The sequence below is a fragment of the Artemia sp. Qi Xiang Cuo genome, chromosome 4 (genome assembly GCF_049724085.1).
Source record: "Artemia sp. Qi Xiang Cuo chromosome 4, ASM4972408v1, whole genome shotgun sequence".
NCBI lineage: Eukaryota > Metazoa > Arthropoda > Branchiopoda > Anostraca > Artemiidae > Artemia > Artemia sp. Qi Xiang Cuo.
In genome coordinates, this window is record NC_142797.1 from 18,297,634 (window position 1) to 18,316,486 (window position 18,853).

Genomic DNA, 18,853 nt, shown 5'->3' on the forward strand with positions numbered 1-18,853 from the left:
ATTGGACAAAAGTCTACCACTGAAAAATACTTCAGCGTGTCTCTTTTAATTTATGTTTCTCCCTTCATCGCCACGGGACAGTAATTAATAGTAACCTCCCATCTTTGTTTTTGAACTTAAAGAAACAACGCTTTTCATGATGTCTATAAAAAAGCAAATTTTCTTACTAAGGGATTCCACCTAGTTGATTATACACAAATTTGTCTGAAGAATACTTTAAAGAAGTATTTCTAACCTTAAAAATTTACACACAAATCACTAAAGCCAGAGGAATATTTCATTAAAAAATACCTCATAAAATTTGACCGGAAAATACAAATAACTCAGTTAACCGTCTTTAACCTTATCTCATTCATGCAGCTACATATCCCCAATAGCTTTCCAATTATTTCTGAAGCATACCAATCCATCATTTGGGAATACGTCACGGGACCACGGCCCTCCCAAACTATTAATGATTGGAAAGAAATATTTGAAAAAGAGCTATTTTAACAATACGTAATGGATCTTCAATCAAAGTGTAAACTCCGTGCGCAAAATTGTATTTTTGAATGGATAAAATATTCATAGGTTCGTATTTAATTCAAATAATTTAATTCGTAGAGCTGTTTGAACACCGAGACAAATGAAGTCGGTGTTTGCTGTCGTGATCCACTTTATGAAGACCCTTGGCCAGCTGATATGCCTATGCCTGGAATGCCACCCAAAGTGATGCAAGTGCAACCTATTGCGCCACCAGCACCTTCTGCATCTCTGCCCATTTTACAGCCTCCCCCGACAGTAAGTACGCGCACTATTTTCTTTGTTTCTTAAGTTGTTCATATAGACATGAAAATCAAAGAGAAGTATTTTTTTTCTTGATCTGATCTAAGTAACTCAATTTATAACGCTATGATATATTTATTTCATAACGTGTTGATAATTTAAAAAATTATCAACACAATATTAATGTTTAATATTTTTTTTTCCGTTATTTATTTTTCTTCTTGGGCTTGGATTCCCAGTTTCTAGTATTGTATCTTTTCGAAGCTCAATAGCTAGGGACCGTAAATCAGAAGTTTAAGTTATCGGTTGATAATTATCAACAAAAATTTAAACTTAGGTTTATACATATATAATTAAGGTTAACCCTTAACCCCTTGAATTTAAAAATATAATTTAACTTCAGTTTATGGACTACTGGACATTATCAGAAACTTTCATAGCGTGCTCGTCAGCTTTCATTAACTCTTTAGACCTCTGCTACCGAGTATTTCTTTTTTATTTACCAAAGTCTTATTTCATGGAAAAGGCAAATAGAAAGTTCCATCCCTTCCCTTACGAGATCAAGGCTACATTCAAAGCACAGAACTATAAAATAAATATAATACTTTCTAGCAATATATACCTTTGTAACATTTAAAACCCCAACCCAACAACAAGTTTATATTGTCTCATCATCCACCCTGGAGGAGGCGTTTGTTCCTAAGATATAGTATTTCGTAATATGTTTCTGGTCTGAAATTATTACTTTGCATTAGTTGTTTGTGTTGTTTTTATTAGTTTTATTTTCATTCGATTTTTTTTTGCAAGCAAGTCACATTCTAATAGGTTTAAACACATTACGATTATTCAAATGACCAGTTAAAAGTAAGCCTTGAACGTGGTTTTTTAGGAGCCAGTTATAGAGGAAAGTCCATCGCAATTCTCCAACGTTATTTTATGTTCATCCGCTCAAGAATGTGTAGCAAGAGAGACGTGCTCAATCCGGACTGGGCAAGAAATTATCCAAGCTCCGGTAAGTAAACCAAATTATAGCTTCTTTTTCAATGTGAGTGCTCAATTCGGACTGGACAAAGAAAAGCGTGGTCATTCCGAACAGGGCAAGAAACACGTGTTGAATCCGGAAAGGGCAAGAAATTACCCATGCTCCGGTAAGAAGCCCATGTTGTAGCTTCCTTTTCCATACGAGTGCTCAATCCGGAATGGACGAGAAACTCAATCCAGACTGGGCAAGAAAATATCTAAGCTCCAGTAAGTAACCTATGCTCTAGCTTGATTTTCAATGCGAGTGCTCAATCCGGATTGAGCAAAACGTGCTCAATTGCATTGACTGCAATAAAAAAGTTATGAGCAAGTATAATTTAAGGTTATAGAACTGCTTGGAAAATTATTTCAACTATTTTGCATTATTCAAAGATAAATCGAACAACTTATGTCTACAGGTTTCGCTGATTTTACCAAATGATAACCAAAGAATGTGAGATATAATCCCTAAAAAATTTCTTGCCGGGAAAGTACCTTACTTTTGGACGGCAGGTCAGGTCTTTCCCCTTTCGGCATTTTCATGAACAGATATTTTCATGCAGAACAGATATGAACAGATGTTCTGTTCATTTGTACAGCTCTTGATCTCTCTTCCCGTATTTCAAATATCTATTTTTATTCTCATTTAACGTGAGTGGTTGACCCTGTGGTAGCACGCTGGATTGATGTCCTGCTTGGCAATACTGGGCCTAGGGATCAATCCCCACTGCGGCAAGGTTAGGCGACAGGCTTGCTACTTGTCCGTGTAAAAACGAACACAGCGACTGAAGCGTCGATTCAACGCCCTATGCCCAAGCATTGGCTCTGGAGGATCTTTATTCTTTATTTTAATGTGAGTGGTTGCGGTGATAGCTGCAACCTGGTAAAGAGAGAAACCTGGCCCATAGTAACCAAAAGCGTTTTTGGTTACTATGGTTTTTTTGGTTACTATGGCTTTTTTGGTTACTATGACTTTTTTGGTTACTAAAACTAAGCTTGCTTGAAGTTTTTAGAGAATTGAAATTGCATAGTAAAATTTATTGATTTCATGGCCGGTAAAAGACTATTGAAAACCTCATAAATTAGTCTTTCATTTTCTGCAAGCCACTTAAGGATTTTTCTGCTCCTATTCCTGTTTTGTTGAGTCGGTTTTGTGTTTTCAGTACGAAGTCCAATTTTTCAGAATTATACAAACATGGGAAATATCAAGAGCCAATTTATTAATTTTTCAAAAATACGCTACATAAACTGCAAAGCAACAATTTTTATTCATTTTATGGTTCAACTTCGCTCATTACTTTCATTAGTATTTTTTTGGAATTAATTATGAACAGACTTGATAATAAGTTGGCCTGGGCATAATTCAGTGCTCGACAAATAAATAGCGTTGAATTTCTGGCTTTTGTCTTAAACTTGAAAAGTTAATCGACGTCGTAGTTTTTCCAATTTTTTACGATTTACCTTTGAATGCAAATTTTTTAGTTAGAATTGACCAAAGAGACCATTAATTAAATATCATTCAATAAATACAAACAAATTGGTATCAATAATACTATTCATATTCTAGTTCTGCCGGTTTTCAAAAACATAATGATTTTATCGAGTTACTCGATTTAGGAGTTTAAAGATACAACAAGATTCATATCTGTTTAAAAGCCGCACCGCTAGTAACTTGAATTTGGAGCAACAAGGCGTTTGCTATCCTGTTTTTATTGAACCGCGGATATTTAGCCATATTTTGCTAACCAAAGTACAAAATTGTCCTATAGTATCGGTCATTTTGACCAAGAAGCAAAAAGCTGTAAAAGTGAGACATTAATAAAATGTTGCCCTTCTCAAAAAAATTATATTCTTAACAAATTATATCCCTTAACAAAAACCTTCAATGCAAAATAAGTGGTCATTTATTTACTCGGACAATAAGGCTTTAGTAAAGTGTTAAGAGTAAGTGATGGTTTTGCTTGAAACAAAGCGCGTTACCATGAAAATCTGATAATATAGATGGCGATTATTATTGCAAATATATAGAACACGAAGCCACACAATTTAAGAAACATTAAAAAATCAGTTTATCAAAAAAAGTGAATGAAAGTGGAAACACCTGGAATACCTATTCGCTACAATTTTTCTGCATACTATGAAATAAGGATTGTTTTGTTAACATGCTTCCGTCTGGGGAGAGTAATCACTAAACAAAAGTACTAATTCATAAAAAAGAGATTTTCTACCCCGTTCCCTTCTATATAAGAAAATCCCAGCTGATGGTCTAGTTACATTTTTTAATTATTATAGCCCACGATTAGTGGGCTATAATAATCAAAATCTGTATATTGGCCAACTATAGACTAAGTCAAACTGCGACTTTGTTGTCTTTTTAGGCAATTTTTCGTTATTTTTTTCTTTTTTTTCAGATGTGTCGTCAAAATACTGGTATTTTTGGAGTATGCTGTACATCTGAGCCCCCAAGGATTGACATTCCTGACAACACCTACCTTCCACCGCCTCCTCCTCATAAATCTGACCAGACATATAATCCTCCATTGAGGCACATTCAGCCTCCTTTGCAGGGGAAACGATAAACATTAGATGCGCGGATCTAGATATTTAAAGCTTGCGTATATGACAGGATCGCTTCATTTTAATTTATAGTTAAAAGAATGGGAGTGAATAATTAAAAATGGTTATTTTCAAGGGTTAAAGATACTAATTAAATTTTAAAAAAAACAATTTTTATTTTGTCTTAGTTGTATAGTAAAAGCTAAAAAAAAACAAAAAAAAAACACTGAATCGATATTATAAAACAAAATCCTTTGAAAACCATTTAATAGAGCAATAATATACGAAGACAGAGTAAATTACAAATTCAGCTCATTTAACAGCGACTCACAAATAATAATTAAACATACCGCAAGCTTATGGATCTTTTTTTAGCCTTTCTTTCATCAATTTTTTCAAGATTTTGTTTTTTCTTTCGTTTTTCCTTAGACTTTTAAATGTCTACTCACCAATGAATCTTCAGTTTTACTTTTTACGCTTTTCATATTGCTTAACAATACCTTTGATTTTTTACTATTGAAGGAACTGTCTGCATAAGTTATTAAGCAGATATTTCCTTATTCTAGGCCTACATGGTGAAGTGATTCTAAGGTGACAAAACAAATCCTTTTCATTTTTTAGTGATATATGTTTTTGGATACGAAGTTGATTTAATATGTGTATTTATTCGTTTTTACAATAAAATAGAACTAAAGTAATTTGACTTTCCCTTACGTTGACTAGTCAAATTTTCGCATCACGTATTCTGTGAAGTGACTTCCTTTTGAGAGAAAACCCGTCATTACATATGCGCCGCCTCACATCTATCTTGACCTCACTGCGTAAGTAAAATCCTTTTGATTCAGAAAACCGAGAATTATGATATGTTGAATTATAAAGCCCGTATTTGACTCATCAAAGCGCTAGGATCTTACAGCTCACTGCCAAATAGAACATTGAAGAGAGAATTTTGATGGCAATCTTACCAAAGTCCGTATACCACTAATCAGAACGAAGAAAAATGTTTGCAAAAAATGGCCGATGAGGTAAGATCAGCGCCCTCAGAATTTTCGTAAAAATCTTTTTCTGTCACATGATCTAAAACCTTAGCACATTGATTCGCAAAAAAAAACGGGGCTATTGGGTGAAAGTAAGCGACTTCATTTTGAGAGCAAAATATGTTCTTACATATGCACCTCCTCGTATCCATCTTGGTTTCACCGCTTCAGCAGAATGTGATCATTTTGATTCAGAACACTAGGAATTATAGTTGAGTGTCTTGTCCTGCTTTAGCTTTCATGCCATGGGTACGAGCGTTTGGTTTTTCAAACCTTTGAAAAATCGAGCTGTAAACTGCTCAATTTTCGGCAGTGGTATTGAAAAAACCCTTTAACGCTAGAGGCATTTTCACCTCGCAATTATTTGAATTTTTTATAGATATGTAATTTGTCTCCTCTCCAGCCATAATTCAGCATGTAGAGTGGCCCCCTAACAAAGTAGGACACCGATCACCTGCCAATACTTCGTTTTACTCCTTGTATTTCAGTAAGTTATATTACCGATCCCAGTTGTGAATCCTGAATACGTTCTGAGATCATGCGCATGACGTACGAAGAAACTACCTTTTCGAAGCCCCTTTATGGCTTCTTTTTTATGGGGCATGGGGGACAGCTTAGCGGACAGCTTAATGTTTTTGCCGAAATATCTGCTTTATTTTTTTCGTTCTGTTACCTGGCTGAAAAATTATCCTCGTTTGGTTTTTCTTTTTTTTCTTACGTTTGGAATACCGGTTTTTAAAATAAATCTCACATTGTGTAATCGGTAAGTCTCCTTACCTTCCACCAATCCCTGACTGAAAGTAATGACGGGAATAATGAGCCTCTCCTTTAGAAACGAAAAATTTGAGTTCAAACCAATCTGCGATAACGTTTTTCTTTTTATGCATGAAGGCAAACGAGTATTGATTTCAATTTAAAGAAATTCTAAAGATAGTTGATTAGTGCACTCAAATTGCATTCAGTACTGAATCGTCCTTTAGATTTTTTTTTGCACTGCTTATATTGTGGATTTGATCAAGTATGGTCTTTCTTGTCAACATGACATATAAAGCAAAAGACAATAAAACTAACGTATAGACATTTAAATTATCAGAAAGTAACTTTCTAAGAAAACCAATGTATTAAATAAAACAACGAACAAAATCAATATGTTTACAAATGGATGAAGAATACAGAAAAGAAAATTGGCTTTTAAAATCAAGGTGGGCAAGGACTTAGCTAGATTTTTCCTTGAGAGGGGGAGCATCAGCCAATCTATTTGCGTGTGTGAGGGGAGCCTATCATCTAATGTCAGAAGTTAGATTACAATCTTTGCTGGCGTGCATTCTAAGGAGAGTACCCTACCCCCCCCCCCCTACTACGCCCACGATGAATAATTTTACTAACAGAGACTACGAAACCCCCACGACCAATTTTGCTAAAAAAAAATTTACATCGACTTCTTCTGTTAAAGCAATTCTAGGATTACATTCTCCTAAAATAAGCCAGTATGTTAATAATTTAATTGCTGTAAAAATAACTTCAATGTTTAAAACAAGTTAATTTCCTGTTTCCGAAGCATCTGCCTTACTTCTAAATGTAGGAACAAACTAATATCCCGAAGAATACTTGCATAGCGTAACTGTATAGAATACATTGTATATTTAAAAATGAATACACAGATTTTGTTTTTGTAAATTCTACTGGCTCCGGATTTTTTAAATCAGGCTATCATTATTGACCTCAAAAAGTGAGCTTTGAGTTCTTTTTTAAGTAGCTTCAAGTTATTATGACGATGTAAAATAAGGTGGAAATCTAACTTTTAAATATTTTTTAAATAAAGTGTTTCATCTTTTTTTATTCGTGTCGAAAATGTTTTTTTTTTTACTTTATTTGGCACCATATCCTTCCCCTTCTTTTATGGAACAACCCCTATGATATACGCCCCTCCTGTCTTGGCAGTCCACATCCGTGCACAATTAGTCCTATATTCTACTTTTAATCTCAAAACGACTAGACAAGTGACTTGAACTTCCATAGGTCGAGGCTCATCTTGGCAAGTTACTGACTAGTAAAATAATGAAACACTAACTAAAAATTCTCCAAATTTTTTGTATATATCAATCAAAATACTGAATTAATAATCTAACCAAGATACACAATTAAAAATAGAAACTTCTCAAAACCAACTTTAATACTTCTGAAAACTTTTGGATTAATTAAATGCATAATAGATAAATTGCAACGGACAAAAATACAGTTTTTTTCTTCCGGAGAATTAGAAAATTTCCGAACAAAAAATTATACATGTAGACATTGATAGCTACTAGATAGTAGCAACATTAGCTGTCCTATTTCTTTATTAAATACAAAAAAAGAATTCGTTATTTTTTAATTAAGTCAAGCGTGGTGTGATCAAGAACCATATTTCTCACAGTAATAAACCCACAACAAAATATAAAAACAATTTTGGAACGTTTATATTCTGCATCATTTGGTCTTCTAAACTCGCATTCTGAGACCCTTCGAAATCAAATTACAAGAAAACTTTCCTAAATCACGAGATGCTGGGGAACCCAACGCGAGTTAAGGAGAACTTAACCGTATCTTGATAACCGGAGTACCGCCACTGCTTCTACTTTTTCTCCTGACCTCACCTTAGATCCACCTGTGCCTCCAGAGGCACCCAAGACATCAAGGAGCCACCAATCTTCTCGTAAGTTTGCTGCTGGCAGTAGATCCTCCCACTGAGGCTGGATTGGGGTGTTTGGATTTCGAAGACGTTTGCTGCGTGGCGTTTCTGGGTCTGCGTCTGCGGCGTGAACCCGAAGGTTGCTGGAAGAGCGGTGCATTCAAAGAAATCACTTTTCTCACATTAGCGTTATTCTGAGATCCTTTGAAATTCAACACAAAAATTATAAAACTTTAGGGAAACATGGTGTAAACTCCGAGACTTTGGTCAACTCGACACGTGGAAATGCGAACACAACCATATTTTAGTAGCCTGAGTACGGCCACCGCTTCTACTAACGTTCACAACAGTTACAGCAAGAGGAGGCCGATACACTGGCATACACCTCTCGTTCATGCCGCTTTCCTCACGGCTTATGTTTGGGTCCCGTTCCAAAGTAAATTCAAAAGATTTACGATCATTTTCTTATATTAGGTGGTTCATTATTAAGCTAATTTTATTCAATGTCGACAGGCCTGTTCGTTGCCATCCCCCTCCAAAAAAAAATACACACACAAACACAAGTGTGTACGGTTTGTGAACAGCCAAACATAAATAATAATAACAGCGGTAAAACCACAAAATAAATTTCGATAAATTAGTTTAACTCTCCTATTAGCAAGAACAAACTATTTCTCAGGATTACCACTTCCATTTGCGCTAAGCTGAAAATTGCCTATTTTGTTTTGTGTTCCTATAAGATATTGCTTACAAAGCAAGTTGACTGATACGCTGAAGACCCTGGTGAATTGGCAGCAAACCTTGACCTGAAGACCCTGGTGACATCAGAATTACCAATTTCCAATTGTGCTAGTTGGAAAATTGCCAATTTTATTTTGAGTTTCTATAAGAGATTGTTTACAAAGCAAGTTGACTGATATGCTGAAGACCTTGGTGAACTGGAAGCAGTTCCTGAGCGGAATACCCGCAGCAACATGACTGGTTGCTGCTGTTGCTGCAGAAACAAAAGAAGCAATCCTAAGCATTTTGCAAAAAAGGCTAGTACAGGCACTCTGACTAGACTGGTCATCTGCGTAAATATTTTTTCCTTTGTAGCTCAATGATGTCTAAAACCAGATAGATTTATGCGAAAACTGTGATTGATTGCAAAAACGTTCATCATTTCATTGGCAAATAAAGACACATGCAGAACAGAACTTAATAATTTTAATGAGGATGGTATACTTAAGGCCCAATCACAATGTGATTCTACTAATGCCAAGATTTAGATGGCGCTAGTTTGAGCCAATGACAACTTTTCATAATGAGCTATCACATTTGAGCAATTAGCAAAATTTCATTGTCAATGGCCCTTTCAACATTTCCGCTAATGTAATGGCAGAATACAGTTTATATGGTCTGTAAAAAAAAAAACAAAGAAAAAATTAGCAAAAAAAGCAACAGTAATTGTCTTAAAAGGTGGAATTTCTAGTCAACTGAAAATCAGAGCATTGTATAATTGAAACCCAACCAGAATAGAAACGTTACACTTTCACCATATGCCATAAGACACAACTTTTACCGGAAAATGTTACAATCCACATATCCAATACCTGATTTCCTCCAGTTTTTCACTATTTTTGTACATATCAATACACATAACTGTCACTGTTACCTCACATCATCTGACCATTCAGCTATGTCCTTTTGTAGAATCTTTGGAAGATCTAGCCTGCAGGCGTCTTTTGGATCTGCCAAGGAACGGCGAACAGCCTATAGAACGCAACAGTGTTATTAAACAGAAAGCATATGAAAACACTACTCGCCGAAAATGTTGGATGATTTTCAGATAATTGAATCATTAGTTCTTTTTCGAAAGAAACCTTTATTCAAAAAAGAAAATAGCCCAAAAAGTATAACAATGCCAGAATTCGGAAATAAACATACAAGGCATCCCTAATAAGACAAGTGTTGACTTAGAAGAACAAGTTTAGCCACTTTTTACCAGTTTAAGTTCTAAACAGTCTAACCACAAGTCCCATACGTCATCATACTTGCCGTCTTGTTCCATGCAAACCCACTCCCAAACGGTACTTAATTAAATATTTTTGTATGTAATTTAATATATTTGAATAAAACTCATTCAAACATTATTCATATAATCACATTATTATTATAATTTATTAATGATTTATTTCAAATATTATCTAATAAAATTTAATGAAACATTATTTATGTAATCAAACTATTATAATAATCGATTCAATTATATCTTTATTGCAGATGTTTTTATTTAATCATAATATAAAATTTAATCAAATAGAATTTATTTGAATCACTTGTCTTTTATCTCTGAGTAACTCAGAGTCAAGTAATCCTTCTGTGAGTTGGAAACTAGCGTTAATACCATGTTTAAATATTACGTATACAAGAACTGATATGACCCATCTTGGATGTCAAGAACTGTTCTTTCTCTTACAAAAATAACATATTAGAATAATAATAATAAAAAAATATAAATCTTTTACATCACATATACATATCAACTTTGAGGCTTGCAGAAGATTGTTATTAACTATGAAAATGGGTGCATCAGGTATCCAGAAACTACATTGATAAACTTCACTTTTTTTAATTAGCTTCAAAGGCTCTTCACTGATCCTTTACTTTTTAAGCTCACAAGAGCAATCCCTAAAAAGCAGTATTAATACACAAAAGAGTATTGCTGCCCCTGAGTACAAATAATTTATTAAGAAGACAATTTGAGTAACTGACAAATTAGCCTTGAGGGAAGAGATATTCTTGGAACTAAGATTTCTCTTGTTGACAACAAGCATTCGTTTCCTCCAGCTCCTCCTTACAACTGTTCAACTCATATACTCATATATTCTTTTACAGCTTGTCAGGGTTGATCCGGTAATTTCCATGTAGATGTATAAGTTAATCGTCGAAGCCTCATTGTGTACACATTGGGACCAGCCAGAACGACATCCCCAATACTAGACAATTTTTTATTTTAAGATCTTAGAACTAAAAGATTCTTGTGGACAAAGGGGACCTACCTGCTCCTCTTTCTAAAATATTCAAATCCCCAGATCATTACATAGATTGTCCTTAGAACTTTAAATAAGGGCTAATGGCACCACCATTCACCCTTCCCCCTTCTGTAAGAGATCAGACATCCCCGCGACGAATAGCATAGTTGGAATTCGAGCACCAAATAGAATTTAAAATATTGCCCCCGTTTTATGGGTAAAATCTAGACATGGGTTGCAGGTCCACGATTCAAATGATTTGCATTCTATGATTTTTCTTTTATTGTTCAGTTAACAAACTAACTCCCCCCCCCAAAAAAAAAACCTTTTGGGAATGAGAGTTCAGAACCTTCTTAGTCTATATTCCTTACTATATTCCTTAAAACTGATTTCCATCTTGATGTACCAAAATAACCAAGAAAAGTTTTATTACGAATTTTCTTAAAAACTCGACAGGGTTACCAGACATCGCTGTCCGCCTCTGGAGTTGCAAAAGAAAACAGCTAGGGGGTTTAATCAAGAACTCTCAAAGGACAAAGGAAAAAAAGAGCACCTCCCTTCGTTTCCTCCTCAATTGAGCTTCCCAGCTATCGTACCAGTAAATACCTCTTTAAATGCTTACATTGTTTCCTGATCCTCAGGTATCTTTTTCCTTATCAGCAACTGGGTTCTTTAGCCATAATTACGTCTTGAAAATCCTTATTCGGTTAAATTATTTTGATTCAATAAAAAAATGTGTGCAATTACCTTTTTTTTAATTACCTTATTTTTGAACTAGGATAGCATGTGTAACTAGAAACCAAACGACCTTCCAGTCCATATCCACCAGTAAACATTTTTTGTAATCTCTCACTATCTTAATTAGAATAAAAGTCGACTAAAAATTAACAGACTTTCATAGTATTTTCTGATATTTCATGTCTTACAAATGTGTGACCCCATTCAAGCATCGACAATTTTTGTAAGAAACGGATACCACACTTGTACTAGTAAATCACAGTTAATTCAAGCTCCCTTACCTTCCTTTTTGCCATAGGGGAATTTTTGTGTCGATCCTAAAAAAATAGCAGAGCCCTTATATGCAGGTGTTGTCTGGCCAAGTCAGCAAAGCTGTACGCTCATTTTTTAAAGCAAGCAGTCACCGTATGATTAATGGCATATTAATCAAGTGCAAGCTATACTAGATGGCAAAGATAAACAGTAAGTTATCCTTAATTTTTCATTCGAATTTCGAATTATTTTTAATAGTTTGGCTTTAATTGAATTTGATGAAAACGTGGTTCGAAAGCTAAAATCCAATTTTGGCACCCTAAATCACGTGAGCCTCGGCCGCAACACAGTTGACCAGCTAGGACCCTCCTTTCCTTTTTTTTCCCGTTCTATATTCCAACAATATGTCTTAATAAATTTAAATTTGAATTAAAAATCAAGTATTTTGCAGTAGGCATCAAGACATGGCTAATTGTAGAAAGAAAAAGCCAAGACAGATAGTCCAAGTAATTGCGAGGCAAATGTTTAAATGGCTGCACGCACGGGTAAATGGCGGGAGTAAGTATGACTCTCTTATTGGACAAATACTTGTTTTTTGTAGTCAGCCTGCCTAGAGTCTCAGGCAGGTTGACCAAGAATTTAAAATTGACATAGGGCCGTTAGATTGCCTGGAATGAGAGGCAAACAAGGCACGCACGCCTATGGTCTTAAGAAGGTTGGCCAAGAATTTAACTATCATTTAACTAGAGTTTAACTATCGTCAAGAACATTTTTTTATTTCATTTTTCATTTGCTATTATTTTGAATAAGAAAAACTTTCAAGAACAGGCTACCATGACAACTTTAGGTACCATTAGCATCAGCGGTAACTTGGTTTCATTGGTAGCTTGAGTTGATAAAAGAACTAGAATGTGACTGTTAAAATGTGCTGTGCCACTAATAAAAAGTGAACGAATTCCATTCAGAAGGTGCATTTGATTTATCCTAGTTTTACCAGAGACTAGGAACAAGGAAAGGGGAGGGAGAACTTCATTGCCACAAACTTCGAAAGTGGGTCTTAGTGTCTTAATTTTTGAAATATCACATTCTCAATATTTTCCTGTCTCAGAAACTCAGCTTCCTTATTCTCATGAAGCTCCATAATTGCTTGGTACTACAGGATGATTCTGTTGACTTCAATAGCCGATTCCCTCCCTAATCTCAATGCTTGACCTCAGAGCCCTGTCTGAGATCGAGTTGCTCGATTTATCACATCTGATTGAAGTTTTTCCAGGCAAAATGGTGGATTAATCCTTGATCCTCAGGATACGCTTTCAGAGAGTAAGTACTGATATTCCAAGACGTTCAAATATGGAGCAATATATTGGAGCATATTTAGTGTCAAACAGTGTTTCTAGTTTTTGTTTTATTTTTCTGGACAAAATTTAATTATTGACGCTCACAAATAAATAATCTAAAGCCTAGTAATAAATTAAACATATATTACCAGCAAAGATGCCTTCCTTAAGGTCAAAAGTGGGTATCGAATGAAAACCGGAACCCTTTCAATTCTTCCTCGATTTTCAGGATCTGATTGACCTCGATGCTAAAGATTAAAATAATAAAAAAGAGAGAAATATAGGTTCACCTGAATATGGGCTCCTTAATAAAGACCACTAAATTTTTTTTTCTGAATTGCTTAAGACCTTAGGTGGTCTTAAAAACCTAATGTACAAGAAACATTTTTGTTCGAGGGCACATTCCCGTTAAAATTGTGGTCCAAAAAAAGGACCAGAAAGACCTATTTCCTATGGGCTTGAAACTGTCAAAGATTGTAATTGGGCTAAAAGGAACACATATTTAGTTTGGAGGGGTGGGGGGAGGGGTGGAAGAACCAGACCAAAAGATTTGCTGTCCCAAATCATTTTGAAACTTAGGGTGGTAAGTCCTTGAGCCAAGAGGAACATAATATATAGAAAATTTAGTTTGGTCGCATAATCCCTTCAAAAAGGTTTGGTGGCATGGCCCCTTCAAAAAAGGGACAAGAAAAGGGCCTAAAACCATTTTTTTTTATCCGCTCCAAAACTTATATCCTCAAGTCCTTGGACCAAGGAGACCCCGCTGCCCATTGCAAAAGAAAAAAAAAATCAAATTATTGGCGTGGTTCCCCCCAAAAATATTCTTTTTCTGAATGACTTGAAACTAACACCCGTAATTTCCTGGGCCAAGGGGGCCGTAATTAACAAAACATTTCGACTGGGTATGAGCAACCTAAAAATGAGCTGAAAAAATGTTGTTTTTTTAATTAGCTTAGAAATTATGTTAACCCTTGGGCCAGGTGGACCTCGATTAAAAGGAGAAAAACGCAGAAGAAATGGTTTGCTTGATATTTCAGCCCTCGGGCCAAGAAACTCTTTTTTCTTAAGAGTTTGAAATGTAAAACGTAAGTTTCTGGGCCCAGTGAGCCCTCAAATACAAGAAAAACTTTGATTAAAGGGCACGGTCCCCACCAACTTCCAGAATAGGGACCAAACGACTTTTCTTTACAGGCTGAAAACTTTCTAGGATCATTGCCTGGGCTAAGGGGGCCACATATTTTTGTTACGAGGGAAAGGAGTGGTAGGGGCCAAAAAAACCTACTTATTACGGTTGTACCGATTCGTGACGCCCAAAAGTGGGGCAGAGCATAGAGACAGGGATAAGGGAGCCTCCATGACGGTAAAAATAATAAAAACAATTTACTGTATTTATTCGTGACTCCCAAAATCAGCCTATATATGCTTTGTGCCTGATTGGCTTACAGCTTACTGGACACACACAATGGTCTAAGTGAGCCTAAGAGGAAAATATTCCAACATCTCAAAATGGGTCAAGCCTTGCTTTTTAATAATCGGCACGAAACTTTGAAGGTAAGTAGACTGAAATAGAGGAGCCTTAATGAGGGTAAGAAATTTTGGAAGAAAAATTTGGTTGTATTGACTCGCAGCGAAAAAAAATCAATTTTTTTGCTGATCTGCTTGAAAATTTCAATATATAATACATTGAAATTTTCAATATATATTTCAATATAATATATAGACAGGGCCAAGGAAATCTTTGAAAGACAAAAATGAAGGAAACAAGCGGGGTTAAATGACTTGTGACATTTCTTTCTTTTTTTGAGACAACAAAACTCTTTTTTACATATAACCTTGGAATGCATCTATCTAAACAAACCGTTACAACAAAAGAGAAGATGAAACGATTTTTTAAATACAATGGTATATATTCAAGGGTATCTACAGGATGGGGTAGGCATGGCTTCAACCCTATAGAAGATCAAAAATTTTGGAGGCCTTCAAGCTCTATGGCCAAAAACATCCCTCCCTATTCACCCGAAATTGATTAGTAAATATATTATTAAAACACTATTACACAAAAATACTGCTGATCAGAATTTTCGACTGGATATTAAAAATTTTGCCCAAAACTTAAATTAAAATCCAAGCTTTAAGTTTTTAAGCATACAAAACATGTGTATTCAGCATACCTACATAACTTCTAAAGGTCAGAGCATCATTTGCACTTAACTGAAAACAGAATATATTAAAAATATTCAAAAATCAAAAATTGTTGAGACTTCCATGAATTAGTGTAATTATATCCTAAATGATCAATCTAGCATCATTAGTCTGATATACAGTAAATTTATAGTTATATTCTCTTCTTTTAAACACATTTATTTCAAATATATAGAATATCAATGGCTAAGTCATTTATTGATTTGTCAATTCAAATGTTCCTGGAACAAACAGATTGCTTAAAAAATAGTTACTGTTCACCTTGGAACTTTTATTTGGAGTTGTCAAACCCCCTAGCCCCCCCCCGTCCGGATATGGCCTTGTAATTAGGCTTATCACTTTTTTTATGGAAGGTATTAATATTGAGTTGCACCGTAGAACCAAAGAACGAAATGCAGTTAAATTATTTTACCCGATGAAACTTTTTTTTTGGGCATTAATTTTCACGTTTGAAAGAAATAGAATAAATGAAAAGTTCTGAAAAAAGTGTCCTATAAAATAGTACAATTATATTGAATGTCAGAAATTTAATTGCTTATGAAATATATTTTCCCTAATTTTGATTTTTATTGGGTTTTTCTTTGTTGTTTCAGCTATTGTTGATATTCTGACAAATAACAGTAGCACTGCTTGAAATATACATCGTTTTTAGTAAAGAACAAATGACATTTTATGAGTGTCTTAGAGCAGAGGGGTGGTCCAATCCTTATTTATAAATCTTGATTAGTCTTGTGGCATTATTTTGTTTTTGTGTTGTTATTGATGATCTGTCAAACAAAAACATACTGGTTGAAATACAAATCACTTTTGCTAAAATGGAAATCATATCTTTAGAAAGTTTAGGGGGGTACTAACCCTAGTTATTTGTGGTAACTTCTGTTTGTATTTAGTTTCACTTTCTTACTCACTTTAATTTCTGCTCCTCCTAGGATTCCTCGATTCATTCTTAGGAGTAGCCCAATTGTTATCTTTACGTTAGAAGTGATTATTCATTTATTCATTCATGGTAATTTCTGTTCACTTCCAGTTTGAATTAGTATATGACTTCATTTGTGCTTGTTTGCTATAGAAGTTGGTCATTCTTTGCTATAGGAGTTGGAATAATATAAAAAAAAGTACAAATATTAATGTTTGCAAAGGACCAAAATCTCCAACAAATTAATTGAGCCCCTCCCCCAGAAAAACAAACAAATAGGAACTGCTTAACCGGCGTGCAAAAAGTGGAGTAGCATGGTAGCCATGCTACTTGGCAGGTTGAAATTTGCTACTTGGTCTACTTCCTACTTGGCAGTTTGCTACTTGGCCAAGGGAAATTTGTTGGCAAATTTTGTCACAAAATGCTAGTGCTTCCACAATCCCCAAATTGTCAGCAGCTTTTGAATTTGTGAAGTTCTTCTACTGGCCGCTTTGGGAGTTTTTGCATATGTGCTGCTTAATAAACAACAGACCAATTAAAGTTTTAGACCTAGTCATTGAGAGGTTGTTGGTATTTCCTTAAATAAAACATACCTCCCACCATGGCTTGGCAAAAAATACTTCTTGACAGGTAATTGCTGGTGCTATTGCAACAAATTTTTCTCGGGTAGCTGAGTCTCGGAATATCCATGGGTGGGTAACAAACGTAGTTGCGTCAAAAAATTCATTGGGCTCAAGTGTCTACAAAAGATAACTGAGTAAGAGAGAAACTTGATTTATGCATACATATGAAACAAAAAGAAAATGAGCATACATTATGGCAATGGGGTGACCATTAGTCACCCAGTTTCAGATTGGAAAAAGAAATTTCTGTTTTTTCAAATATACCAGTACAACATGACTGAAAATCAACAACAGGTTACAAGTCAAATAAAGTCAAATTTTTAGTTACATCATCTCCATAAGAGCCATGGAAATCAGATCTTGCACAGATCAGCAGAACCACGGAAATTAGATTAATCATAATAGTAATAGTTATAATGGTTATTATAGTTATTATTAGTTATTATAGTTATAATAGTTATTATAAGTTATAATCATAATAGTTATCCCAATGGCATAAAACATCTTCTCTTCCTAAAATATAGTAACGGACAAATGTTACATACTTCACTTAACCTCTTTCCAAAAGAAGAGTCTTCCAAGATTGAGTTGAAAAATGAAGCCGCAAAAGAACTACATATACTTTTACACAGATGGGAAGGGGCACCTATCCTTGAGGTAATTGAAAGTATCAATTACCTATAATAACTCAAAAACAGTTTCAAGAAAAATTAATTGACATTTGAGGCTCATCCCCCCCACCCCCGGTAAAAATTTTCTGACAAATTCTGCCTTGAATTCCATCTGTGTGCACCTATGGAAGTACAGTATTGCCATAAATTAGCATTACACACACTCAGGTAAAAAATTGTAGTGCACTGAACTGAGTAATGATAATATCATGGTAAAAAAACAAAGGGTTGATGTATACTTTTAAGACTGTGAAAAAAGACATAATACAGAGAATATTAAAAAAAAAAAGCACAAGAAAAATTCAGTAGAAATTACGAAATATATAGTCAATAGAACAATTTCCTTACAGTAGGGAGCATAAGGAAAAAAGTGTAGGAATGAACAAAGAAAATGAGAAGGAGGAAACATTACTGCAAAGAAGTTAGAAATTAAGGCAAAACTTCTTGCTAAAGCTGCTGACCATGCCAAACTTTGTAAGACTAAGAAGCTCAGACTCAAGATGTTCAGAAGTTTTCTTTTTTTCCAGATAGACCTAGTTCAATCTCCATGAGTTTACTTAAAATTTCGTATATCAGCCCAAGCAGGAGCAGAAGATACTGTTCGGCTGGTATCAGAGAGGGAAATTTCTCTACCCCTCTCTGTACAATTATAGGTGCATAGAAAACCGTGCCCACTTCCAGAAGTAGACTTGATACAATGCTTCTTCACAGGTCATACTGATTTATGTACATTCCTGTTAGCAATATCAGCCCATAGCTTGAATATTTTAAGACAAATGGAAGTGTGATTTTAGCCATCCCACCCTGCTCAGGTCACAAGCTTCATTCCCTTGATGGATTTGTTGACAGACCAATTAAACAACCATTAAAGCTGCTGCTGGTGCCTGGAGGGTGAACCACCCTGAATAACTTATCAAAACAGATAAAATAGCAGAATTACTTTAGATCACAGTTGCCAGTTATAGGACGGTCAAAGTGATTTGACTTCGAAATCAAACCATTTTGACTTCAAGTCACTTGATTGCCAAGTGACTTGAATGAAGCACTTAAT

The 18,853-nt window shown here is 35.0% G+C and overlaps 2 protein-coding genes across 2 annotated transcripts in view; one reads left to right on the forward strand and one right to left on the reverse strand.

Moving 5' to 3' along the window:
* Positions 1-4,565, forward strand: part of LOC148952844 (uncharacterized) — a 128,289-nt gene extending 123,724 nt beyond the window's left edge. Inside the window, exons 12-14 of the mRNA XM_089088128.1 lie at positions 604-780; positions 1,655-1,777; positions 4,197-4,565. Coding sequence (XP_088944254.1) covers positions 604-780; positions 1,655-1,777; positions 4,197-4,364 — 468 coding nt within the window. The 3' untranslated portion in view covers positions 4,365-4,565. The remainder of the gene's footprint in view (positions 1-603; positions 781-1,654; positions 1,778-4,196) is intronic.
* Positions 4,534-18,853, reverse strand: part of Vhl (von Hippel-Lindau protein) — a 33,728-nt gene continuing 19,408 nt past the window's right edge. Inside the window, exons 2-4 of the mRNA XM_089088129.1 lie at positions 17,102-17,248; positions 13,540-13,638; positions 4,534-9,801 (exon numbers count right to left, since the gene is read on the reverse strand). Of these exons, the coding sequence (XP_088944255.1) occupies positions 9,700-9,801; positions 13,540-13,638; positions 17,102-17,248 (348 nt within the window). The 3' untranslated portion in view covers positions 4,534-9,699. The remainder of the gene's footprint in view (positions 9,802-13,539; positions 13,639-17,101; positions 17,249-18,853) is intronic.